The 27726-nt window shown below is 39.6% G+C and overlaps 1 protein-coding gene across 1 annotated transcript in view; it reads left to right on the plus strand.

Moving 5' to 3' along the window:
* ADCY5 (adenylate cyclase 5) overlaps positions 1 to 27726 on the plus strand; it is a 214142-nt gene that overhangs the window by 117513 nt on the left and 68903 nt on the right. Inside the window, exons 2-3 of the mRNA XM_075093025.1 lie at positions 6788 to 6937; positions 12113 to 12234. Of these exons, the coding sequence (XP_074949126.1) occupies positions 6788 to 6937; positions 12113 to 12234 (272 nt within the window). The remainder of the gene's footprint in view (positions 1 to 6787; positions 6938 to 12112; positions 12235 to 27726) is intronic.

The raw sequence follows: 27726 nt of genomic DNA on the forward strand, positions 1-27726 counted from the left end.
GATGCTTTGCTGGGATCATGATAGAGTTCCAGGAAAATTTGGACACAGAAGTACCTTCTTTTAGCTGTGTTATGCCAAGATTTGGTCAGGAGAGTAGATTCTCCTCTTCTTAACCTTGTCACTCAGTAACCAAAGAAAATAGGATCTCACTGAATTCCCAGCAGAAAAATTAATTAATAAAACCATGACGAGGAAGTAGAATTTATCAGTATGATGTAGGAACATTTCCTCTTGAGATGCTTACTAAAAATACATCTGTATTGGTAGTGCTTTGTTCTTAATAAAATCTGGATTTAAAGGTTTTAATTATTAAAAAAAACCCAAATGATAAATGCTGTATTCTGTATGACAATAAGAATATCAGTGGGAAAGAATGGACAGAAGGTTTGCAATTACAGCAATCAATAAATGAATTAAAATGTTGTGTAGAATAAGGTGTGAGGTATTAAAATTAAGAAAGCAGCATCCAATGTTTTGATGTCCCCTGAAACAACTGGAGGAATTGAAAAATATAAAACTCTTAATTTTTTTGCTCTGGATGGGGGGTGTAGTGTGTTATCTCTCTACCTGCACCTGTGTATTTAAAAGGTAAATTAGATAATTTTTTTATTCTAAAGAATTAACTTATGTGGGGGAAAATGCTTGTTTGGCTTTTCTCTGGGAGAACAGAGCATCACATCTAAAAGATCAACATATACCGGGGCTGGAAAGGTGAGACGGTCACTGAAATGAATGCACAGAATGGATAGCTTTGCTATAATGTTTGTATTGACTGTAATTCTTGAACAGAGACATTCACAAGTGGCATATGGGTTCTTTTAGTATTTTCAGTCAAAATACCACTGATTCGCTCCCAGCAAGTATCTTTAGCCTGAAAATAAAATCTAGCTGAAAGATTCAGGTAGACGGCTTTTGCTCCTTGTAGGGCTTCCCAAATAGAAGGAATATGCAAAACAGTTTCAGAAGTATTTCTTGAAAGAAATTTTTTGTTCTCAAGGCCAACCAAAGAGATTTACTGCATATCTCACTCTCTCATAAATTCTGCTACTTTGGGATCGTTAAATTATACTGTGACTTAGGGAAGCATTTACATTTTCAGAGCTGGCTTCAGTGGCACTACTCATGTGCATAAAGTGCACTTAGGGAAGTCTTTGGAAGATAGTGGCTGTAACCAGTTTTCTGTTCTGCTTGAGATCCAAGCAAGTGGTTGCTGCACAGAGGCAACAGAACAGAGTGGGAAGGCACCATATAGAACTTCAGAAAATTTGTTCTTAGACTCTGGTGTATTGATGTAATCTTTTGCTGTTGCAGTTTTATCAAGTACTCAGTAAAAGTACTGTCACATTTGAAATAAAAAACTCCTCCAAATTTCTTCACTAGTACTTATCCTATTCTTTACTGGCCAAACACTGGGAGAAGACGATATGACTTGAACTGTTTGATTATCTTTCTAGCATAATCTACAAGTTTTCACTATCTTAGTGTTCTGCTAGTTGTAGCTCTGGGAAATGAAAGATGTTGTTGTATATACTGCACAAATACATGAGTAATTTGATCTTGGAGCCAGCTGATGTTGTCTTTCATTTTAATTTTCATTATGCCTTTGGCTCTGTAGCTGCTGCAATTTTTTTATTAGATAGTAGTACATAAAGAGGCAATAGAGGGCTAATTGCTGTTCTGGGAAAGTGTTTAAAAAACAGCACCAGCTATAACTTATGACAACATCATTTTTTTCATAATGTTTGTGCTTTTTATCTTTAGAATTTATCCATAGCTCAAATCCAGGATTTCACACATAGGTTTTACGGAAATATCTTGGATAGTTAGAGTTTTTGTACTCCATCATATTTTTGTTCTTATATTGTTTCAGGTAAGTAGTAAAGATTCTATAATGATTTCTTAATAGTTAAGAAAAGGAACTCTCAACAGTAAAGCTAATTTCAGTGTCTACCCCTGCAATTAATAATTGGACCAATTTGTCAATTTAGTACACAACCACTATGAAATGTAGTCTAGAAACTCAGTTGCTACCTGCTTTTAACCTAGCTGTTGCACTGATAATCGATTTAACAAAAAATTTGCTACTGGATGACTATCATCAGAAGTAGAAAGCAGAGGCAGAGCAGTGTCACACTCTGGAAAGGGATAAATAGTTTGTTGTTTGCTCTAGATTGTTTTGCATGACTTTTTAATCTCCATGTCTGTGCTTTCCTTCTCCTTCTGACAGTTTTACTGCCCCACAGTAAAAGCTTAAAATGTAGTTGTTTTCAAAATGGGACTTTATGAAAATATCAAAACAATATTTTGATTTAAATGAAAAATAAATAGAAAAACAAAGTACTGCTTAGTGGGGTTGGAAACTAAGAACAAATAGCCTAGCGCTGTGATCTCTGAACTGAAATAACCCTGAGCCTCTGCAAGAGAAGTGGACCAAAGCAGAGAAACTTGGCAAAAAACAGAAGCTGTCATTTTTATGATAAGGTGATATTCCAAGGAATATGGCCCACCTTTTCATGTCAGTAGCCAGCCTTGTTTGCGCTGGTAGGGAACTAACAAAACTTATCTTGACACTATTCTTCTTAAGCATGTTGCTGTCTCTTACTTACATATTGAATAGCATCTGGTGTTTGAAGAACAATTGAATAGAAACACAGCAGGGAGAAGTGTGGCAATATTGATGCAGGCTGGTGCTTTTTTCTGCTTGTGGTGGTCTGGAGGCTCTCCCCTGGTCACTGAGACATCCTGGTTCTTCCTCAGCCTGGCCTGAAACACCAAAAACATCAATTCTGTAGCGTCAGGCCAAATTTAGCTCTCGATTTTCATTTTGTAATACCAGGTTTTCATAACTCCTGGAACACGTGGAACTAAACTGTTTCTATCTCTCTCTTTTTTCCTTCAGTCACCAAGGGAAAAAATACCGTAAACTGTTTGCTGCGTGAGATTCAACAAAATCATTGTGGTGCTCTGTTTGTGTGATGAAATCAAAGTGACTAGAAGCTGTCTGGTCTGTTTTATTGTCTGAGATTGAGTGATCTATTATTTCAGTGGAACTAAGAAGTTGTGGTGGTTTTCGAAAACCCCTCATAGCACACAGCTTTTCCTTAGGTACTGAATTACCTTTAAAGAACTCTGCCTCAGTAACATCAGGACAGTAGCATTTCTCTGCCACATGCAGATGCTGTAAGAGTAAACATATTAGTTTATGAAATACTCAAATATGGCAATACTGCAGCCAGGTTTAATAGCTTACCTAAGAGTTCTATGTAAGTGAAATAGTCTTTTATCAGCTATTATTTTCCAAAATCAGAAAGGTAGGAATCTTCTTTCTCTAAATCCCTAGCTATGTGAGGGAAGGAAATAAAATACAAAATAGACAACTATAATTTCCCATTGCCTTGAACAGCTCTTCAAGCACAGATTGTCTGAAATAGTTGCCATAATATGTTTTTACTTTCAGGCCATGGAGCTTAGGGAATCAGTTTTTTAATATCTACATCATCTCTTTCCTCCTGGGACTGGAGCTGGTTACCATAGCAAAATGGCAAGGAAGATGATAAGCAAGTAGTACCATTTGGCAAACAGGATATAAATTTATTTTATAAGACAGGAGACTGTTAAAAAAATTAATGAGATTAGAAATTGTTTCCGTTTTTTTTTGCTTTTAATACATTTTAAAATACCTGTGAATAAAATTGTTGTGAACAGATATTGAACAAAATGCTCTTGCTCACATTAAAAATGTTGCTGCAAACAGTAGGAGCTTCAGTTTTAAATCTCTGCAGATCTTTGATACTTTCAACATTACACTGTAATTTCACCCCTTATGTTTCAGGGTGTTGCAAAGATGCCACACTGTGAATTAAATGAGCTTCTGCTTGAAAGAATAAATACAGATGTCTGTCCCCGCTACTTAAAAATTACCTTGCAATATAGTTTTTGTTCCTACCTGATGAAGCATGGTCATCTGAGTCTGTCTTGTAAACCAGTCTGCAAAGACCTTGGGTTTGTGTAAAATTATGTCAGTGAGTGCTGAAAAGTTAAATTGCTTTGCATTCCACAAACGTTATCAATAATGTCAAGTCTGATGATGTTTTTTGTACTCTTCTTTGACAATGTTGGACTTGATGCACAATATGAATCACATGCCCTGAACTGTACGACTTCACTACTTAAGGCATTATTGCGACAATAGTGGGTGGGCTCCACTGGGGGAACTTTTTGTTGGCACTGAGATATACTCAAAAAGAGCTTGCTTTTAGGACTGAGGTGTTCCTCTTTTCTGCTCAGTTAACTCCTGATATGTTGCCCGCCATCTAAACCACATGTTGTCTCCTGTACTTGGTGCAAGAGTTGAGCCACTGTTTTGGGGAGTTTGTTCTGGATTTGTGCTATTGACTGGAAGTGAAATGAAGTGTCAGATGCTTGGGATTAAAAACGAAAACTGCATAGTTCCTTAAAATCTCTGTGCTCTCAGTTTTATCCATTTCATATATGTAATGAGTGCTTATGCCATTTTATATGCCCTGACAAATTTTCCACTTACTGCAAAACTGGTAGCTCCAACAGAGAGGATTTGGGAATCTTGTAATCTGGCCAAGCAAAAGATGCTATTTAGTGTTAACCCCTTTGAGCCCATAGTAACTGTAATGAACTTGTAGAAGTGTTGGTCACAGGCTGTGAGTCAGAGTCAGTGCAGCTGTGGAGCAGGAATCACAGTAACTCGTAGGAAAACCCTTATTCTTCTCTCTTTGTAAACTGTTTCTTCATTATAACAAGCACTAGTAGTTTTTTATACTATGGGGGGATTTTTCAACCTTAAAAATTATCATTATCAGAAAAAAAAAAATCAAATGCCCATTGGATGCAGCACTGGGGTAGAGTAACTGGACAGGATCTGGGTGGAAGTCGGCTGGTGTCTAATCAGCTTGGGGGAGATATGGAGGACCTTTGATCTGGCAGGATCCAGCCAGCCTTAGAAAGTGCTGAATGAGAATGTAATTGTAAAGGGAATGTGGGAGTTTAGGATCAGGACTTACTTCATGTTCATGTTTATGACCTGCACCTTCGATACCCCTATCTCTTTCCAAAGTGTGGACCCTTTGGACAGAGGGAGCAATCTGTAGGTGATGAGAATAGTTTCCTCCTTGGAAACCAGTTATCTAGTTATCTGCAAATACATATAGTCGGCATTGATGATAATCGCCAGTGGATATCTATAACCTGCAGGTTATTGTATTGTAGTATGATACATTAGTGTGGGAATTCACTGTGGGGACATAGCCCAAAATGCAGCACTTCGATGCAGGAGTTTGGGAAGTTGGAGTGTTGCCATCTACTGGCAGCCGTCCACAGAGAGAAGTCCCTCAGTTGGATGTAGCTTAAAGTATTGCTTACTTTGAGCTGAAAGATGATGTTTTTCTGCCAAAATTCTGTTTCAAGGCAGAGTTGTTAATAAAATAATTGTTGCTGTCCTTAGTGCATGGATGTACTCAAAGAGTTAGAGTAATTCCAGTGAGGTTTCTCAGAGAGGTTGTTACTCTTTGGGATGCGGGTCTGTGTTTGAACAGGGGTGGCTCCTCTCTCCTGCACAATGACCAAGTTGGTTTGGGGAGTCCTGAGCAGCCCCTGTGAGCTCAGGACCTGAGGGGTGCCCAGCACCCCTCCTGCCCTTCATAGCCTGCCCTGTATTTTCAGGGAATGGGCTGGTCTGGAAATTACATTTTTTGTTCTGCAGTAAAAAAGTAGTAAAGGCAAAGGGTATATTTGGACTCACTAGGGAATAGACCAAAGATCCCGATTTTTAAGAATCTTGCATATCTGACAGTTTTCCCCCTAGAAGAGATGAGAGATGTTTCAAATAAGTCTGTCCTCAGAGGAAGATCCAGTACAGCTTGTGCAACTCTCAAAAGGTTATTCTGTGACTGACCTGTGTCAAAGGAAGTGTTAACGCTATACCATCAGGAGCCATTTTGAAAACTTTGCGTGAACCAAATGCCACCAATGGGAGTGGATTTTTTTTTTCCTATTTATTAAAAAATAGTTGGGAAATAAAAGATTGCAACGCTAGTTTTCAGCAAAAGTTATGTGACTCCTTCCTTACAAAACATAACCCATGTGGAAGCAGAAGAGCAGTGTCGCTTTTCCTTCATGTTTGTCCAGTCCAAATGTGCTCTAGACTTAACAATTCATTCTGTGGTCATGTTCACAGAAATGTAAAAAACTTATTTTTTTAAAATATGCTGACATAAAAATCTGGGTTGGAACTAGATTAAAAAAATATTTCAGTTGCTCTTAAACCTTATGAGTACCAACATTTTCCCTTCAGTATTTTAAGCACTATTTCAAAAGAATGGTTTAATGTATCTTTGATATGTTTTCAAGCCAGATATGTAGGTACACAAACATGGAAATATTTGTGTTCCTCTGTCTGCATGAGTCTTACCTGACTCTTACCTGACAGAGCAATGATGCATTTTTAGATAGATCTTTGTCACAGTAGTTCCAAGATACTGGATTACCAAAAGCAAGATTACAGAATTACCAGTGGAGTTGTACTTTTTGCCAGTAAAGTAATACACAGTGGTAAGAACATAAATTTGAGGCCATATATGGATGTTTTATATTTTAAAGACTAAAGGGGTAAAATATACTGGAATTAAGAGCTTGAGGTTTAAGTGTGGCTTGGAGTTGTGGAAGAAGCTGGGTTCTGGCTGGTGCTTTGTTACTGATGGCAGGTTTCCAAAGTGTAACCAAGTATTTTTTCTCTTCTTTTTTTCTTCTGTTGCAGCTGGTCTCCAATGTTCTCATCTTCTCCTGTACAAACATTGTAGGCGTATGTACCCACTACCCAGCAGAGGTGTCCCAAAGACAGGCTTTCCAGGAGACCAGGGAATGCATACAAGCCAGGCTGCATTCTCAAAGGGAAAACCAGCAGCAGGTAAGAGCAACAGTGGGAAGTAAAAAAAAAAAATTTAAAAAAATTGCTGAAGCAGTATTAGTCATGCAAATTGTTCCTGTAGGATGGGATTTGCAGGCCTCTTGCTTCTTGACTCATCCAAGCAAGAACAAGCTGATGGCAGAGGACAGGATTTTTAAAGGTTTGAAAGAGACCTCAGGGGAGTATGTCTTCCCCAGTACCCTGATGGACTTCTCCGCAGACATCAACAAATCCTGTGGTCTATTCTCTGCAGATTGAAATTACATAGTACGCAGAGCGTTGGTGTAGTTTTTTTGCACCCATCGTTGAAGCCGTGTATTCAATGCAGATGCAACACACAGGCTTCAGACTGACCCTCTTTATAAGGTCAAAGCGTGGTGTGTTTGTCATCAAAGCCACTGCCAACAGGTAGCTGTAAGGCAGGTTTCAGAATTCAAAGGTAAAAGTTGGTCCACAGAACGTACTGTCCCTTGGTGCCCCAGAAGAGGGTCCTTTTCCTGCCTTTCCCAAAGGTTCTTACCTGCTCACACACCTCTATACATTATAGGCCTCAAGTGAATTGTATTTGTTCAAAAAGTAACATTCATCACCAAATTTGATAGTGTGTTTTTGCTATAAAAAGACCTACTGCTGCCAGCATACAGCCTAGTAGTCAAGGGTACTGAATGTATCCACTCCCCTAATTCATTCATGGGTTCTCTTGCAACAATTGTCTTGTGTCCTCAGAATTAGAAACAAAATACCTTTTGGGGCAGCTTGGCTATTCCCTTGCTAACACACATCTCTGCCCTGCAGTACATCTCGTAGTGGTCTGTCCAGTCCAATTTGAAATGAGTCATGAAATGGGACTTCCACTCTTCCCTTGGGAGATATCTCAGAGCTTGGTTGTGGGTTTGGGGAAGAGGTCAGGGGAATGAATCAGCTGGAGTGTCTTTGCATTTCTGTGGCAACACAGCTTAATTTCCCCTCGTGTCTCAGCCCATCTGCATCTATGGATTTGTCTTTTGGCAGTGTTTCTTGAGGTACTTCTGCCTGACATACTTGCTTTTTAACCCTTACTGTGAAATAATGTATACACATGCTTTATTTTCATAGTACATGTATGAAAACGATATTCATGCTCAAGGCTTCTTTTTCCTTTGTAATAAATATAGTCTCGGAAAGATGAAGTAAGCACCCGCTCCTCCTTCCACACCTTGAAACGGAGGAAAGGGTTGAGGCAAGAGAGTACCCCGTTTTACTTATTGATTACAGCTCTGTCCTCTCTGCTGAGAGACTTCCATAGCAGCATGGCTCAAATGCTTGTGCTGCTCCAGATTTAGGAGCTTCTGTGTCAGTAGTAGTTCATGAAAAAAGCCCTGACAAATGCCCTAGCTTTACACCTTTTTCTTCTCCCCCTCCCCAGAAAGTACTATACCATACAGAAGAAAGCCAGGACATCAGAAAGACATGGGTCAAAGCCAGTCACTTAGAAGTACCCTCCAGTACTTCCAGCAGTAACTGTGGGTCCTGGCAGCTGGGGACTCCTGAGAAGATTATTTGCTGCTACAGCCTGCACTGACACTGATCTCCAAGTTCAGTTCAAATGCATCCCGATGCATAATGCAATGAGATAATCTTGCGTTGACAGCAGATACAAATAAGGGCAGCTTAGCCTACATTTGGGAGAGCCAGTCTCCAAACAGAGGTGGGGGAAAGGCAGCTGCACAGCCCAACACTGTTATCATTGCTTGTCTGTTTCTGGAGATCTGACTGTGCTCCTGTGTGCCATTCTCTGTTAAAGGCAGGCAGATTATCTCTGGCAAAGGAATTTGTATTTTCCTTTATTAAGCATCTACCAGCACCCAAATTTAGCAAGAAAGTAAATAAAAATCCAGAATGTCCAATGCAGAAGACAGACTTCTTGTTATTTCATTATTTGAGATAACCTAGGGCAGAGCCATAACAGGGATCGCTGTTGCATGCCCAGAATAAACTACTCTTGCATGGAAAAATAGGTGTTCTCCACAATCTGTAGTGAGCAAATACTTAGGATTTGAGTAAGAGATGGGTTATCAGGACTGCACAGTTTTACTTCTAGCATTGCTTGTCTTCTGTGTCTGAAAACTTGTTCTTTCCTCTCTTTCATCTCTGCATCACTTAACTTGTGGTGAAAAATAAGTGTTATTAAACCAGAGGACAAATGGATAGTCATAAGACATTAAATATTTGTAGTGCTTTGAGGTCATCTTGGGAGAGTATGACATAAATAGTTAAAATTCCTATGTAGTACAGTTGTTGTAGGGATGTGTGTGCCCACATATACATATATCTATGTGGATGTATGTAAACAGAGTAGATCTGTATTGTACTCTTTCATCTGTGCCTATTCTAGAGACTAGTGCTCCTCAGGATGCATTTGTTTAATGTATAATTCAGTGGAACTATACTTGCATCTTATTTTGAGGTGAGAATTTTATATGAATTTGCTATTGCTTTTTTTATCAGGTCAGAATGCTGCCTTGTTATACTTGTAAAACAGCAGTCCCAGTCACCTCACTGGTGCATAATAAGTGATTTTACAGTTAGGGCTGCAGTACTTTCTAGTCATTATAGAAAAATGAAAATTGTACTCTAGCGGAGACTTTCATTTCTGTGCTCCATTTGAAATGAAATGTAGGGATTTTGTTGTTTTGAAGGTCTTTGAACATGGCTTGTGCTTTGCAAAGGCAATTGTTACAGCCTTCTCCTATTAGCTTCAGAGGTTATTTTCAGTGATCCTGATGCTCCCAGCAAAGAGAATAAAGATAATGCCCAATGCTGTAACATGGCTCAACTTCCTAATTAGTTGCTGTGTGAAGGGATGTTGTGCTACATGCATTTTTTTCACTTGATAAGCCGATCTCATTCCCTGATTGGTGATAGTTCAGAGCAGTGTTAGTTCATCTCCTGGAGATCTCAAATGTCTTGAAAATTTAATCTAGCAGGTTTAATCTAGCAGATTTAATCTAGCAGGTGCCTATGGTGTCAGGAAGAGTAGGGGTGGGGGCTCTCAACCAAAAGTTACCCAGAAATGTATGTGAAAATCTCTTGGAGTACTAGTAAGAGACACTCAGTCCCCTGAATGTGTCCCTATTTTGCAAACAAGTAAAAAAACCCCATCCCTCCATGGCTTTGCGCCCACAGGGAATACTCCAAACCTGTGGGTGCCCACAAACCTCCCATTAAGCTCCGAGTTATTTAGAGGATGTCTAAAATCACATGTAAAATAGCAGCTTTCACACATTTAAGGATGCCTATTATAATATTCAAATGGCAACAGCATATGCACCAGTTACTCTGGAAAGCATACAAATGTGTTGTGTTTTTGAGCTCAAGGAGTACTCTAATAGCTGACAGAAGCCTGAGGACATGTGCATGATTCATGATCTATTTTTAAAAAAAATGTGGATAGGTAACTGTTAGCACCTGCAGTATGCTAGTGAAGGTGAGAGTACTTTAAAAAACAAGCATCTTGTCAGGACTGCTGCAGTTTTGAGCAGAGGAGATAGAAATCCCTCCAACACATCTTATTCTGTGTTATTACTACCTCTTCAGAGACTGGCAGCAAGAATCAATCTCTTTAAGGTACACATTGAAGAGAAAAAAAAAGGAAATAGTGGGCAGTGCCGCAGACTGTAAAATGCCTTGGTGCATGCTGAGCACATTTCCAGTGAATTCATCTTCCTCTGGTTCCCCCAGAACTACTCTCTCTCCTTAGAGCAAGAAATAAATGGGGAACTTGCAGTTAAAACTAGAAACTAGAAACCAGGAATGCACCTATAACTATAGTATGGGCAAGAGGTTTGGTGACGTAATTAGTACAGGATTGCTGACCCCTCTGAGTCAGGACTGTGTTTGAGCCCTACTGTCCCCTGTGTTGCTGAGAATTAATGAGCTGTTAGATAAGGTTAGGGACCTTCGTTTATGCCACATTGTGTCTGTGTCATCAGGAAGGAAGGCCCTTTTCTTCCCTCTGCTCACTGCAGGTAAAGAAAAATAACAAAGACAAGAGCAGCACAAGCTTTTGGGATTCTTCAGCTATTCCAGAGCACTGCCTGCAGGTTGGACCACAATGGAGCTGATCCCAAAGGAAACGCTCCCCATCTTCAGCGATAGGAAAAACTACTTTTCAACTGAGTGGGCTGTGAGTGGGAATAAAATAAAGGTCTGGGCAGAATTTCTCAGGTGTGATTCCTGAAATACACAAATGCATCCCTAGGGCGCATATTATCTGCAGATTTAAATTCTATAGCTTCTGCATGAAATTGCCACCAAATTTAGAGTAATAACAAGCACTGGCTTTTGTGTGAATTTTTAGGAAAAATACCAGAAAGTCATCATTTTGTCATGTAACTAATTTTTGCCTAACATACAAAACTATATATGGAACAACTTACAAAATAATGTTATGAAAGTCACACTAAAGCTATTATCAGTAAATAAAAGTGCCAGTTGAGAGTGGAGAGATGTGAATTGTTGATGACGGGTGGTTATTGAAAATACTCTTGTAGGTGAGTGGGTGGGTTTACAGGGCATAATGCAATTGGGCACTAATAGTGGTTTTAAGTGTAGAATTATAATACTGCATTGTATAGTTGAGCTAACTTTTCATGCTTGTTCTATCAGGGCATTCCTTTTGACTTTTTAGCTGCTAAGGACAAGTTTGTGCCTGTTGGGGGAATGTGCTTAGATTATTAGATAGGAAAGGAAGGAATTCTAAATGGTGCCCAAAGGTGTTGGGGTATCAGTCTTCTGGTGTTATGTGAAGGAGGACTTCATAGTGATGTGGAGAGGCTGTGTGGGAGGTCAGATGGTATCATTTATCAGAGTCCTTCCAGGAATGGTGCATGGGCACTTTTTGGGTTGCGTGGCTCCTTCATTTGCAAGAATTGGCAATCGTGAATCACCAGTCCAGTGCAGCTGGGATGAAAAATCATATTTTTTCTTCTAAAATCATTGAATTCTTATTGTGGGGTTGGGACAGAATTGCATATGACTTGTTAAGGAATCAGCTTCTGGGTTTATGGAGACCGTTTGCTTGGTTGTACTCATCATTCACCAAACTGATGACTCATTTCTCCCCAGTAAGGAGCAAAGTGTGTTTGTTAACTGGGCAGCAGGTGTTTTAATTGGTTCATCTGTCTGTCTCCACAGGAGCGTCTCCTGCTCTCTGTACTTCCTCGACATGTTGCCATGGAGATGAAAGCTGATATTAATGCCAAACAGGAAGATATGATGTTTCATAAGATCTACATCCAGAAGCATGACAATGTCAGGTAAGAACAGCAGCCCATCTCCCAGCTGCTGGGGTGGAGGGACCCTCCCAGTGCTTGGCACTTAACACCCAGGATGAAGATGACAGTGACACATAATCCAAAATAAGTGTAAAGACTCTGAAGTGTCTTCTGACACTTTGACTCTGAAATTGACTTTTGAAAGTTTGTTTATAGGACGGGAGAAGGATTGCCACATTCCTGCAACATTTTCCTTTGAGAAGCAACTTTAACTGATCTCTTTCCTTAGATTTTTTTTTTTTTTCTTCCTTTTCTGGAGTGAGTCTTGGTGGTTTTGAGAAGGTAATATATTTGGGTTTAGTTATTTTTTGCCAGTTAGAAGCACCCATCTGATAAGCCATGATGGGATGCAAGTTAAAGATAGGCAATGATTTACTATGGGGTGAATTGCAGCGCCCAGCTGAGGTTAAGATCACCTGGAGTGGTCTCTGCCAGTTTGAAATTACAAGCAGGGGGTCTGTTACTGGCAGCTGTTGGCACCTGCTCTGTCACCCAGTGATGTGTTGCTCCGTAGTCTACCTGGATGAGCAGAAGAAATCGATATCCAGTCTCTGGCAAGTCATGCAGAATTGAAGCCAGTCTGTGTTGCTGGGGTGGTCCGGCCCCATGACCGGACGTGATGGGAACATCACCAGGTTCCCACTCTCCACCTCACAGGGAATAGGCAAAAAAGGAGTACTTTAGTTGCTCGATATCTTTATGGGCTGCAGTTACAAAGTTAAGTTTAACTTACTCTTGATTCATTTTACCTCTACCACTGTACTTGACCTCTGTGGTGATCACTTATGCCTCTGCTAAGCAGAGTCCTGGAACTGTGTAACAGCTCTGTCAGTCTATAAATGCTTTTACCAAAACAGAGGCACTGGGGACAGAGAGCTCCCTTCTTCCCCTCTCCATCTCCCCTTCCAACAAGAGGCTTTCCTGTAAGCTGCTTGCCTAGCCTTCTGTCTTACATATCTTAAAGTATGTTGGTGAATTATATTTTCTGATACTTGGTGCTCAACAAATAAAAGTGGATTTCTTACACCTCTAATATACTGCGCCCTGCATAATCTCCAGTAGATGATGTGGTGAAATTCACATGAAATTCTGAAGCATTTGGAGAAATTCCTTTAGTGTTGAGGGTAGGGGGGAGAAGTAATGTACAAGCAGAAAACTGGAAGTTGCTCACTGTTCAATGCAGAGTCTTATATAAAACTCACTGAAATCAGAGCAAGTCGATGTGCTTGCTTGGATGGACTTCAGTTCAGCCCTTCATATTTTGGTTGCGACTCAGTAAACAGATAAAGATTCACTAGCAATATGAAGACAAAAACATTCTCAGATCTCAAAGACTGTAACAGTTCAGTGATGAAAAATAAAGAATATACATATTGTGATAAAAGTGAGGGGAAGAGGCCATCCAGAGTGCCCTCAGCAGAGCATGTGCTACAGTAGATTAGGTTAGGTTTTGTTTCTTTACATTCATTTTTTCCTTAATGGCACTCAGCTTGTTTAAGAAGGTGTGTAAATTTCTTGTGATAGATACTGTTTGTGAATTTTCTTAATACAGAAATTACTTTTTTCCAGTACTCAGAGGCCAGCCTGACATTAAAACTGAATGCAATTCATTAGATATAGCATGATACTAGTCAGTATGGTATTAGTCTTTCACATCTATTTCCATATGTCATTGTTTGCAGGTTTGACTGTACAGAACAACTTTCAAATGTTAGTAAAGGTGATTATCTCTTTAAGATGATACTTATTTGAAATTTTAACTATATCACTAAATAAACAAAAGTGAAATAATAATAAACTAAATTCAGAAATTAACAATTTTAAAGGGAGAAGGGAAGCTGATGGAACGATTATGATGGGAAAAAATAGCCCAAAGATAACAGCTGGTATAGAGACATGGAGATATCAAAAAATACAACAAAAAATGACGCATGACCCAGAGTACAGAAAGACAAAACAGTTTGCTGTGATTTTCAGTTATGGCTGTGAAGTAACACGAAAGGTGAAACACGTATACATAAAAGCGTACATGCACCAATCATTTCCTTGGGCTGCCCTGGTGGGTAGCTAACAGGAAGCCTGAAAACATTTAATTTTTGTGACTTGCATATTTATAGAATAATATGAACGTTCCATAATAGAGTATCTTCTGTGGCCTAAACGTAATTTTAACTTTGTTCCTCATGGTAATGAGTGTTTAGGAATTAAGCCCTTGCAGGTGCTGACTGTCTCCAGTGCAAAGGGAGGCTGAGGTCTCAAAAGGTCTTGCAAAGGGAAACAACTTAAATGGTATCTCCCTTGAAGTATGGACTTTGTTGCCCATGCCTATGAGATACTAAATCAAAGCCCACTGAGATCATGGAACAGGCTGGAAAAGGGAGATAAGAAATAGGAGTGAAACAGTATATGTACTGAGAGCAAATCGAAGGTAACTTACGAACATCTCGTCTTCATGTACTTTAGGGAAATGAATAACTAAGTATGAATATTGAAAAAAGGAAACATGGTTTGGAACGAATGACTCATTTCACACTAGGAGTTCACATGGAGCCTTTGCTCTTGCCTGGGTACACTGAAACCACTTCTGGGAACCACTGCGGATGATTTTGAAGCATTTACGTGCACACAGAAACACACTGGTGGTGGGGGGTAGCATCTCAGTAATGTGGATTAATGAACTGGCTTAATAAAAGCAAGCGTGCTCTTTACTTTTCATGGGGAAGTGGTCAAGGGGAGGCTTTTGAGATGAGAACACGCCAAGCAATTCAGTTTTGTTTTTGTCACTATTCAAAAATGTCATAAGATCTAAGTTTTTATGAGGTAAAGGGTATTGTGTCAAGGCAATTGAGAAGTATGTGAAGTCGGTGCAAGGGTGCTGTGCCCAGCCATTGAATCTGGCTTCCTGTTGATGATTTATGAGCAGGAGCATTTCCTCCACAGTTCGTAGAAGTGGGAAGGTTTGTGTGTCTGCATAGAGGTGCAGGTTTCCCTCCTCCATCAGCTGTATCCAGCGATTCTTTTTTCCTGTTCTGCCAGTTTAGGTAAAAAGGTAGATTATAAATGGAAGTATAATGGATGGGGATTTTCATTAGCTATTGATTTAAAAGTTTGATTGCCATGATAATGCCTAGAGCCTGAGACGTTGATTTTTACTGGATCATCAGGGTGAGGTTGCTAACCGATTTTACAGTCAACATGGAAATAATGAGTGTCACTGACACTGGATGTTTCCATCCAGCTGGGTTTAACTTTGGCCTTTTAAACTCAAGAGACGCAGGAGCACAGCCTTGTTCACTTAGCCTGGTTTGACATTTTGTGTGGGAGAAGTGGTTTACTAAAATCTGTCCCAGACAAGATTAAATATTTTAATTTTCAGGGATGATTGGGTCTGGGCTTTTGGGACCACCTCTAATTTTAATTAAAAAACAAACCCAAACCACTCTACCAGCAGAAAATGTTGTTATAAAATTATGTTAAGTTACTGTGTGGGGTATTTTTTTCTGTTTTAAAATTAGGAGTATTTAAATGACCAATTCTGCTGTGATATGCTTGGTTTTAGATACTAGACTGCATGCCTTTTTTTTTTTTAAACGTTACATGCTTCCTTTTTAAAAGAAAAAAAGAAAAAGAAAAAAAAATAGAAGGCAATTTAAAACCTATGTAGAAAAGACGTCTTCCTCAGGTGCCAGTAGTAGGTCTCTAAAACACAGCCATGATCCTTTAATAAGGGGCAGTTCTGCCATGATATTGCTTACTGTGTTACATTTCTCTCAGAGGGTTTTTATGCAAAATACAGTGGTCTTTCTGACCTGACTGGGTAAAAGCAAATCTTTTTAGAGCCTTATCAGGACTTCCCGTGAATGAGTTCATAATCTCCTGCTTATTGTTATGGAAAGTAAAGTTCAGAGACTAATGTATCCACAGTTAAAATATAATTTCCGGTCTTTTTGGGGCAGCAAAATTTGTTTCAGGATTATGTTCTTCTGAAGAATTTAGGGTGATGGCGAAATCAAAATGAAGAGGTTTGGGGTTAATACACTCTTTTTTGATGCAAATGAACAGAACATTTTTAACAGAGAATGATACTGTTTCCCATCCTGATTTATTGAATGGGAATTAACTTTGACAAATCGAGAACCTTAGAGCGTGATTTGACCTTTCCCACATATGTGTGTGTGTTAAATATAAAGTCTATTGTCAAATGCAATCAGGAAAGGAGTTCCCAAGACTATGCAAGTAGTTTTGGGTAAACAACAAGGTGAATTATGTAACTAAATTGGTTCACATTATCATGAATGAGATTATGTCTGATAGATAAACCCTAAAATACACATAGATAATATTGTTTATCTATCATGCTTCCCAGGCAGAATTTTAAATGTTTTACATTACTATTACTATTTATAGTATCTCACTGCAACGATAATGGCTTTAATGCTATCTAGGTTTGGCCAAATATAGTAATCTCTGTGCTATAAAAAGAGGTTTGAAGTCCTCTGTGAAGGGATAAAGGTTGGCTTTGTCATTGAAATTCCTTTGATGAACCGTTTCAAGAAGCTTATTTTAGGGCTGGCATCCAAGCGTGGTGAAAGTGACAGTTTCCTCTCTTCTCCCCTTTACATAATTCTTATGAATCATGTACTCAGCAACGTTAACCTGATCTCAAAGTTTTTTAAACATCTTAACAACTTGAACTAAACCATTTGCAGGAAAGAAACAGTCCATTTGCTTTCAGCTTTGTAAATGAAAAACACTTTTTAACTAGTTTTCTCATTTAATTACATACTAACACCAAAAATTCTCCCCTTAAAAATGACCAAATAGTTGCACTTTGGCTGAGTGTCAGGATAGTTAGACCAGCCGTGTCAAGTTAACCTCCTCGCCTTGTAGGCATTGTGATGCTTAATTAGTTGCTTATGAAGTGTGTTAAATTCTTAGATTACAAAGTGCTATGTAATTGTGTGCTATGAAATTTGTGAAAATGTCAACTAAGCAAACATCTTTTTCCTTCCCCCTCCCCCTGTCCTCACACCCAGGACATGTAGTCTTAATGTTTCTTGGTGTTAAAGGAGTTATCGGTAGACATAGTAGTACAAAGCCGAGCTCTGACTGCAGCTAGTAGGAGACTTCCCAGGATACAGCTGTAGCTGGACATATTAGTGCTGTGGCTTGCCAAAGCAATGTGCCACTTAGTGGTATATTGTTACTGGTGAGTATAGTCATGGAGGCTGTTTTTTCTGGCTTGCTAACAGTGCCTTTTGAAATGCTAAATGAGTTTATAATGAGACATACCCTACCAAGCCCAGGTCAGACAGCGGGTTGCCTTTGGAGGTAGTTACGCCAGTGGGCTAGTTTTGTTCAGGAGCTCATCCTAATTCTGTTTTCATGCTTTTTCATGAGAGGTTATTGAAGCTAAGCAGAAACCCTTTTAATTTTACCATCTTTAATAAATAAAACTACAGTATGGCATGTGTAAATTTCTGACAGTTCTTCCATGGATATTTTCAAAGATTCCCCAAATCTCTCATCTCAGCCAAAGTTTATGTAGCTTTAATTTCTATGGAAGGCCTCATTGCCAGGAAAGGGCAGGAGCAGTAACTCTTTTTAATATTTACTGTATAATCCATCTCCTTCCTTGTATTCTCCCCTTTTTGGGGGGAGGTGGAATGAAAGTTAGTGATTTATATTTGAAGATGGAGAGCAGCATTAAGCAGGAGGAAGCCTAAGAGCAGGTTTTATCCATGTCTTGCTTCCTGATAGTGCTCTCCCTGCCAGTCCATGACCTTCGATCTGTTTCCAAAATGCATTCATGGGTCGGTTGGTTGTTTCTCAGCATCAAGTCTTAGCTAGACCTCTGCCTCCTTTTCTTTGTTTGAGGCATATGCCCACAAGCAGTAGAAGGTTATTTTTGCAGGTAGGTAGCGGGTAACTGTGGGTTTCATATGGGTTCAGAGACACCTCTGCATTTAATTGCCATAACTTCTGGTTGAGGCTGTAGGCTGAGAAAAGTGAGTAGGAGGGAAACGATGAGCCTTCCCACGCCTTTCCTGAAATGACAGCAGTGAATTTTACCTACACAGGAACTCTTCCCTGTCAAGAGCTGGCTCCTGGGAACTTCACCTGTGTCTCCCTGGAGTGAATCTTGGCTTTTTAATTTTCCAGAAAATTCAATTATTTTAAGTTAGCAATAATTCTAGGAAGTGTTGGATGTAGGTTTCACCCATGGGTGAAGGTGAATTGCTCTGCTCTCACTACCACTAATTGCTTGGCTATTCCTAGCCAATTTGTTGATTTTGAGAGGATAAATCAGTGTCTTTTGGAGAAAGGCATTCAAGCTAAAATCCATGTGTAAAGGAATTTGCTCATTTTGCAGCCACTGTTACACCTGAACTTGACATCAATGCTGTGCAATAGGTCTGGCCATTAATCTTTTAAGCCAAAGAATAGAGCAAAATATATTTTATCAAATCTACCTCTTTGTACATGTGCACAGCACCCTCTAAAAAGAACATATGCTGAATTGTTTAAGTATTCATCTGACTGTCTGCAGATTTTTCTTTTTGAACTGAGAATATATTGTGATCTTGGTCCCTACTGGGAACTCCTGGTGTCTTCAGGGGCATGGGAGAGCCTTGTACCCTCCGAAGAACAAAACAGATAAATAACTGGCTGCAAGGCACCCTGCTGGGTGCATTACTTAAACACGTGTGTTGTAATAAAGATAACATCCCAGAAGTGCAGTGTGCCAGGTGACTGCAGATCTGCAGCCACCAGCAAGCCATCAGCAATTAGGAAGGGCCTGTGATGTATAATTCACACCCTGCTATTCTGAGTTTACACAAGGGTCTGTAAAGTTCACAGGGTGGTGGATTGGAGTGTTAGATGTTTTAATGATGAAATACTGTGAATAGTAATTTGGAGAGAATAATGAAGGTGCCTGCTGCAGTTTACAGAGCAGTATTTCAACTCATCAAGGTTATTTGGAAGCTCTTTTTTGATAGTACTAAAAATAAATTAAATTTTTTTAAAATGTAAGTCTGCTGATTGGCCTGATAGGAAATACAAATGTATCAAACTTATAGTAAAAAAAAGTGCATCAAATTATGTTTATTAAACTAATTCACCCCCAGTTTTCTCTATTCTGGAATAATCTTGACAAGAAAAATTGAGTCTTATCTGACCAAAAGTTTACGTTTGTACAGAGTTGCTTTCCTCTTGTAAAGACTTGGTTAAATTTGACTTAACAAACTACTTTGTCGTGTAGTTAACATGCAAAGTGGTTTTAAGAACACTGAGTTTATGTAACATTCAAAGAGGTTCTTGTTAAAATCATCCTACTTTTTTGCTTCTTCCTTAGACTGTGATGGCTGAATGGCTGAAAAGCAAAAATCAGTTAAACTTTTTATTCTGTAATGCACTGAACTTTGTAAAACTATTTAAAGCCCTCTTACAGAAGCTGTAAAACAGAGGCACAGTTTTGGATTCGGATGGATTAACTTCTCTTGTCTTATACTATATTTATATCCCTCAACAATTGTTGCTAATTTGTGCATCTGTTCTTACTGGTTTATATAAAATTTTGACACTGGATGAATGATGAAGACACAAAAGCTGAAACCAATTAGCAGACAAGAGCTCTCAAGCGGTCTAGTATCCTGTGACTCAAGTTAGTGCATAGCTAACTTGAGTCTATGTCCTCCAGACACTGAAAGTCATAGCATATTTTTTAAACTTCATCTTTTTTATTAATTTTGCTTGATAGTATGTGGTTAAATAGTTAGGGAGAGACTTCATGATTCCATAAATGGTGTTTCTATAAGAAACCAGGCTAAGAACAGGTCACTTCAGAAACAGAGCTAACAGAAATGAGAAGCAACAAAGAACTGCACAAAACAGCAAAGAAGGGAAAAGACCAAAGGGATTAAATTAATTTCAGTGCACACATGCCATTGGCAGGGCATTGGCCTTGTGGAATGATAGAAGTGCTCTTTTCAGAAAATGGAGATCTTTCTGTGTCCATTTGTGTTTCTGTTACAAAGCCCTAGAAGGATGCACCCAGTTTTTAATTGTGGGAATAAGGATGTGTAAGACCATGTAGGTTCTGAGGACTTGGAAGGTGGCAAATAGTTTTCAGAAATCACGAAGTGTATGTGTGACACGCTTTAAAAAGCAAACAAACTACAGGAATATAGGTATTATTTTCCCTGATACCATGGCCAGCATGGACCTTTGTCTGTGGCTGCTGTATGTGTGTTTGGCAAATAATCTGAGGCTCTCAAAGGCACTGAGAAATTCTAAGGACGTTCTTGACTAGTAACCTTGTCCCTGTTTGAGCCAAACTCCTAAATGAACCCTTTAAATATATAGGAGGGTCATCAGGGTTTGAAATCAGCTCCCTCAACTCCAGTCCTACAGAGCTGATCCCCAAGCCCAAAACCTAGTGTAGTGACCACTTGTGAAACTTGGATCCGTATGGCTGTCAGCGAAATACTCTCTCTTAGCCTACTATTGTAGAGATCTCCCCAGTAAGCGGCATGCAGAAGGCTGGATGACCGTGGCTTTGTTCAGCAGTAAGATCATCTGTAAATGACTGTTTGTCCCTGTCCATAGCTGTGCAGAGCATCCGGAAGCACAACTTGCACTTCCGGCATGAGGAGTGTGAGGCAGTGAGGAATTTTTCCAGCAGAGATATAGTAGTGACAGTTCATTGATCCACCATGTCAGCTCATTTTTTGGGGGTTGTTATTGTTGTTTTGGGTGGGTTTTTTTAACTTTAAGGGGGATTCTTTGCAAAGTCTGATAATTCATTGGCTCCATTTCCTACTCATTGTGGGGAACGTGTTGCTACTGGGATGTTACAACTACTTAATTATGGTTATCTCCAAGGCCTGGCAGACTCATACATCACTGCTGAGTGTAGCAGAGAGTTGAAGAGATGCTTTGTAACATCCTGGACCACAAAGGGGATGAGATACCTATGTTGCAGAGCTGATGGGATATTTGCAGGGTGGGGATGTAGGCAAAAAAGATGGGAAAGGCTGAAAAACCTTGGAAAGCAAGGAGCAAATTTAGCAATTGTTAGTAGTGATTGAAGGAAGGGAGATAGAATGGAAAACAGATGCATTCAGTTTTAGATAGTGGACAGTTATGTGCCAGAGCAGTTCTGGTGGAGAGCCTTCCATCTTGGGAGCAGGCACACCAATGCAGCGCAGCTTTCTGCTGTGGTTGTTTCCAGAGAATGAGCTAATAAGAATCAATTTGTAGAACAAAGCAAACAAAACTTTGGCTTCTACTCAGAACTTGAGCAATGCTAGTTACAGATCAGGCTTCAACAGAAGCCAAATGCTGATCCATAAAAGTATAATTATTCTGTTTCATTTGGAACCTTTTGTTCTGGATTGCATTCAAAACTACTGTAAGCCCCTTTGTGAGATTCTTTTTCTTTCCAGGCAAGAGGAAAAGAGGCCTTTTGATTTAATAGTTCTACTTTGTTTCAATTGAAAAGGAGAAAAAACCCATATCGTCCTTGCCTTTCTTCCTTAAGAATCTTTCCTTCTGCAGAATAGCGCCAGCAGGTCGCAGTTTAGGATGACAGGTCTAATGTGGAGACAAACTTGTGTTACAGAATATAAATGGTAAGTGATATTCTGTTTTTAAGTTCCAGTACTCATCATTTTCAGCTGCAAACTAAATAAAATTTTGTTGTTGAAATTGGAAGCGATTACAAATATCTTGCAAAGCTCAGAAACCTTGAAATTGCAGATGTGACTTACCCACTGAGCTCCTTTTCCTTGGAATTATGTAATGGTGGAAGGAGTAAATTGAAAATGGTATCTTCTCTGAAAGCTTAAAAACCAACTGAAAAAAGAGAGAAAACAGTATTGGAGAACAACTGTACAAAACTAAAGATGTGTTTAAGGATGAAATGAGTGACTTTGGGGGAACCTCTGGTTCTGAGAACAGTGTGGGACAGTGAAAATATTTGTTCATCCACTATAAAATTACATGTCTGCTGAGAATCATCCAGAAATACACTTTTGTACTACAGAAGCCCCATATGGACTTCATTAGCATTTATTAGATTGGTGTATTTTACTTAAATATATGCATTCACTGGCTTATTTAAATGTCTTTTGTGTATTCTTTCATCTCTTTTTAGGTTATTTTTCCTGCAGATTCAAGGATCATTTCTAGTGGAGGATCATAACAGCTGTATTTTGTTGGTCTGTTATGTCCTGCAGCTTTTTATTTTTCCATTATGTATATCAGAGACAGCATTTATTGTATTACTAATAATTGAACAAATTCTAAGTCATCTTGCTGGATAATGGGCACTGCCTAGAATCACCTTGCATTTTTTAGTGCCTTACGCTCACAAACTCTTGTGTAAGTATCTGCTGCTACCAGTCAACCCCGTGGGGGAGGTTAGGGCAGGGGAACAGAGAGGCTGAGATTGACAGTGATTTCTTTAATTTGACTCAGTAGCAAGGCTGGTTAGAGCTCAGAAATGCCTGGCTCCCCTTACAGAAACACCCTAATGACTAGACCGTGAAGACTCTGCCTGCCTGTGCTGCCGAGGAAAAGGAATTGTGCAGAAGGAACAAGCAGGGAGTGTGCACAAACACACGTGCTCTTTGTGCTGGGGACTTCTTGTGACTGCTGGCTGTATCTGCAGGGGGAATTAGCGCTACGTTTTGGCTGGGCTGCCACACCAAACGGGCATCTCTCTGTTCCTCACTAAAATGAAAACCCAGAGAAATTAATTCATTCAGTTGACATTCCAGGTGGCAGAAAGTAAAACATGGAGGTAATGAAGATCTGAAGAGATGCAAATGATGAGGCATGCCATGTTCATCTGGGAGCATAGAGGCTCGACCCACATGCCGGTGTAGGTTATCCAGGTTCGGTTTTCCCATGTGCCAGAGGGTGTTTGAGGCCACGTAACCAAGGAGGGGCCCTAACTGAAGAAGGCGTCCTCATTCTCTTTTGTTAACTCTGCTTCATTTTTTTATATAGAAGAATCAAACACCGGAGTAGCGGCTTCAGTCCCACTGTCCTGTGTCATAGAGCGTGCCATAATCAGCAGGGCAGAGCAGGGCGTTTGCTGTCTTTGCCTCTAATTATTCTAAGTATTTTAGACATAATGAGCAGCTGCAGCACGAGGTCCTGAGGGCACCCACGTTCCCAGTCCAAAATAACCCATTGTCCAGTTCAGACTGGATTCAGGCAGAGGAAAAATCAGATCTGTGTTCTTTCACTTCTCAGGCGGAAGGTCTTAGGAGACAGTTTCCTCTCTTGCATTCTCACTCCCTTTATTGATATATAGCTGGCATGTGCAGAACAGTAAGGAATCAAGAATGCAAATTTCTGTGTACATTTCTGTTCCTTAAAGAAGTGCCAGTCTGTTGTGACGGGCCAGTGGTATTTTTGCTGGCAGGAACGTGGGCTCCCAGCAAAGATTTGGCTACAGTCATGTAGCAGGCAGCGCGGATGTGGTAGGGATGTTCTTAAATGCTGGACACATACCCTTTTTTATTGTAGCTGCTGACTTAGTCTGAGCCCTGTCTGTGTTTCTTAATTAAACAAACAAAGAAACAAAACCAAAAAACCCAGGGAAGTATTCCTGCAAGATGCTATCATGAGGCTCAAACTGAAGTAAAAATTTATCTGCTGGTTTTTCTAGCCTCAATGGTCCTTGATTTACCACAGCATGTCTGAAGTAACCAGGAGAGGCAGAGGCCAGTGGGATCCTGGGGATGATTTGCTTTCACCTTTGACTGCTGTTAACTTCTTTTCTGGTTCTGTTTGTAAGGATTCTGGTGACTGGCTATTGTCAACGGGATTTTTTTTTTCACTTGCATAAGGACTGAGAAAACAGTATCTGTCTGACTCTTCCACAGTGAATGGCTTTCAAGTTAAGCCGTGGCTGCATTTATTGTGCTCTAGCTGTGACACTATAAAGAAAGTTATTAACAGCAATATGTAAATGGGTTTCTATTTTTGTTCCCTGTATTGTTTGCAAAATCTAGGGCAGTTATTCAGTAAGAATCATCTGCTGTTTAGCACTGAGCCTACCAGCATTTGATGATGTGTGGGCTGCTGCTTTTTTTTTCCCCCCTTTCTTTCTTTCTTTCTTTGCACTGGCTTTTAGAATCCAGCTCCTCTGCAAATTTGTTTATTGTGGTATATAAGAAATAGAGTAGCTGTGCTAAGCTTTTTCAAGCTTCTGGAGAGTGGCTTGGTTCTTAATAACAGAGAATCATCTCTGATATCTGAACTATAGGAGCATTAAAAACAGCTACACAAACATCAAATACCACAGCTGGTATTTGCCTTCGTGCATGTCTTGCAAATTCTGGTTTGTTCAAAGTTCTTTACAGTTTGTGTTTGTGTGCTCTGTTTCCTTCCACTCCCCTGTCCATCACTCTGGACCTGCCTGACAGCCCTGGGCCCTGTTCATGCTGGAAACTTGTACAACATTAATTCGTGGAGTTACAGTACAGCCCACCCCGAGGGAGAGCACAGATACATTGTTTTAGAAACACTTTACTACAGTCATGGCTACTCCTGTTTGAAGCACAAATTACTCTAATCCAAGGCATCTGTTTAGAAACCTGAATGCATCTGTTCTAGGGACAGGAGCTGTGTTGCTGTTAACATATATACTCTGTAAGACAATTCACATAGAATCATAGAATCGTTAAGGTTGGAAAAGACCCTTATGATCATCGAGTCCAACCGCTAACCTATCGCTGCCAAGTTCACCACTAAACCATATCCTCAAGCACGAGACAGTTTGTTCAAACCTCTTCCTGCTCTGCAAGTGCATTTAGCTCCGGCTTCCCTGAATGCCCTATGGGGGGAAGTCCTGACCTGTTTCTCCTGTGACTCATTAGCCACAATTTTATTGCCAGCTGTTTTAGCCTTCAGATGGGCATGTCTCCTCCATGGCGCTTTAATTCCATTTCATGCGGCCTTGTGAAAGGCCACAGTAACGTTGGGGCACCAGCAGGCTGTGTCTCCAGTTTCACTCCTCGCCTGAAGTAGCAGTTAGTTTTATGGAATATGTAACAGATAAATGTACAGAAGTGTTTTGAAGTTGTGACACCCACTGTTCTGAACTGAACTCATCCTTTCAAATGCCAGGCACTTTATTTCATTTTTTTGTTTTCAATCTTCCAAGCAAAAATTCCTGCTACTGTAGTGGCATAGAAAGCAATCAGAAATCAGCTAGACTGGTTTTGCATAGGTGTGGAGAGATCTGACACAGTAACTTTCCTCTTATTTTTATGGTCTAAGACACCGTAATACATATTTTAAGTGCTCTCTAAGGTGGCTTTCAATGCTATAGAAAAGCTCTGGTCAGACTCTATTGATTTTATTGGTATTAGTTCAGTGGTAAACTAATAACTGTTTACAGGAACTTCATTTGGAGGTGATATTTTATGAATATTGAGAGTACCAAGCAAATGCCTTAGTGAAATAATGCATTAACACAGAAATTACATTTTCCAGTGAAAAATGCAAGAGAAAATCCATTTCTTTATACGCAGATCTATTATTCTGGTGGTGGCAATTACAGTAATTCTCTTGAAATCAATTTAAAATTATATGCCTGCTTCATTATGAGAAGAAACCACTGATTGCAAAAATCAGGGGAGATTCAGTGTAAAGTTAAAAAGACACATATGCAGAGGGCAGACCTGCCTCACCTCGGTCACTGCTCCAGCATCTCAGGAGTAGGTTTTGTGTGGATGTTCCCTGGATTCACGAGGGCAGGATTCACATTCCTGCTTTGCCATGGTTTTCCCACATGACCTTGAGCCCCTTTATATATTTTCTTTATGCTGCGGTCTCTGCAAAATAGTGTGGTGTTGCTTTCCTAGCACCAATGACATTTCAACAATTGCTTAATGCCAGTTGGAAGAATTTACGTGCTTAAGAAGCTAGAGGTGGAGTGGTCCATTTCATTTTATAAAGAAAGAAGTTTGAAACAGAGCCAGCTAAGTACCTGATCATGGAGTCAAATGATGGGCTGTCAAATATTAAACTCAGGGTGTCTTGATAGCTAGTTTCTTGACCAACATAATAAAACAGAAGTGGTGTAATTGTTTTCTGATATTACAGTATATAATCTGAGTGCTGTAAAGTAGATTTAACACTGCTTAATATCTATGAAATAGTGGACATATGCAAAGTATTTGGAATATGAGGTAGGTTAGGGACCAAAGAGGTGCTGAGAATTTAATACTCCCTGTTCAAGGCTGATGGTTGCATAGAAATACTCATTTAGTGAGATCACCTATACTGCCTTCTAAGGGGGGATGTTTTTGCTGCTGATACTGATTGTACGGAATTTCATTATATTTACATTGTTTCTCCATGGCAGCTGGAGGGAACCAAAGATGCCTGTCAGCTTGGGGGACATAGATCAATTGTGATGAGGTGGTAGATCACATCTTGAAAGAAAACCCTTAACGTTAAGTTGTAGCCATTGTAGAGTTGGGAGAACTTTACTCGTGACTTGAACATATCTACCCATTACTGGTTCTTATCAAGTAAGGAATATTAACGTAGTGTACAATAACCAGATAACGAGTTCAATTTCCTGTGGGATTTTTTCCTTTTCATTTAATTCTGAAATTACAGCCTATCTCCCTGCTCACTGAAAACATCATGTGTTTTATTATTAAATTTATTATCAGGTTTGTTTATTAATTAAAAATAAGTTGATCCCTTGGGTAATGAGTTGTACCATTTTCTTTGGCCAGCCATTTTACCTTTCAGAATAGCTAACAAAGGATTGTGTCTTTATTTTAAAGTTTTTCTCCATTGATGTTGCATTGACGTTTCTTAGAAAAGTGGCCATTACAAAGTGTGCACAGTTAAGTTTCTCTATATGCTTCGGGTCCGTTTTTCTTTACAGTTTCATCGGTGTCATTTTAAAAACACAACTGCTCAATTGCATTTAAAAGTATAGAGATGAAGAGGCAGCAAGTCAACTCAGGTTGATTGTTCTAAAAAGGGCAGTAAGGCTCATGTTCCTATTCTCCAGCAATCAGTTTTCCCAGCAAATGGCCGCTTCAGTATTATCGGTCTGCTAAGCTCCCAAACATGAATGGTAGTCGTGTACACAGAACATCACATCACTTGTCCGTTCTCAGCTTATCCATGAAACAGCCTGTGTATCTTGGTACCAACTCTCCTTGAGAAAATGAGATAGCTATAGGAAAGGCGTATTTGCGCCTTCACATTTTAAATTGTGACATTTATATACTAATGTAAGGTTTTCATTATTTAGTGGCTTTCCAGAGGGGAAGGCCCTGACTTAACAAAATTGCAGAGTCAATAAATCACAAAAGGACAGGGCACTGGGGAAGCTAGTGGGGAGAGAGAGGAAGTAGTAAGATTAGGTGAAAAGCCTGCTGCATGCAGAATTACTGCAGCTTTTTGGGTAGGTCAAACAAGCATCGT

Source organism: Phalacrocorax aristotelis, chromosome 5 (assembly GCF_949628215.1).
Source record: "Phalacrocorax aristotelis chromosome 5, bGulAri2.1, whole genome shotgun sequence".
NCBI classification, from domain to species: domain Eukaryota; kingdom Metazoa; phylum Chordata; class Aves; order Suliformes; family Phalacrocoracidae; genus Phalacrocorax; species Phalacrocorax aristotelis.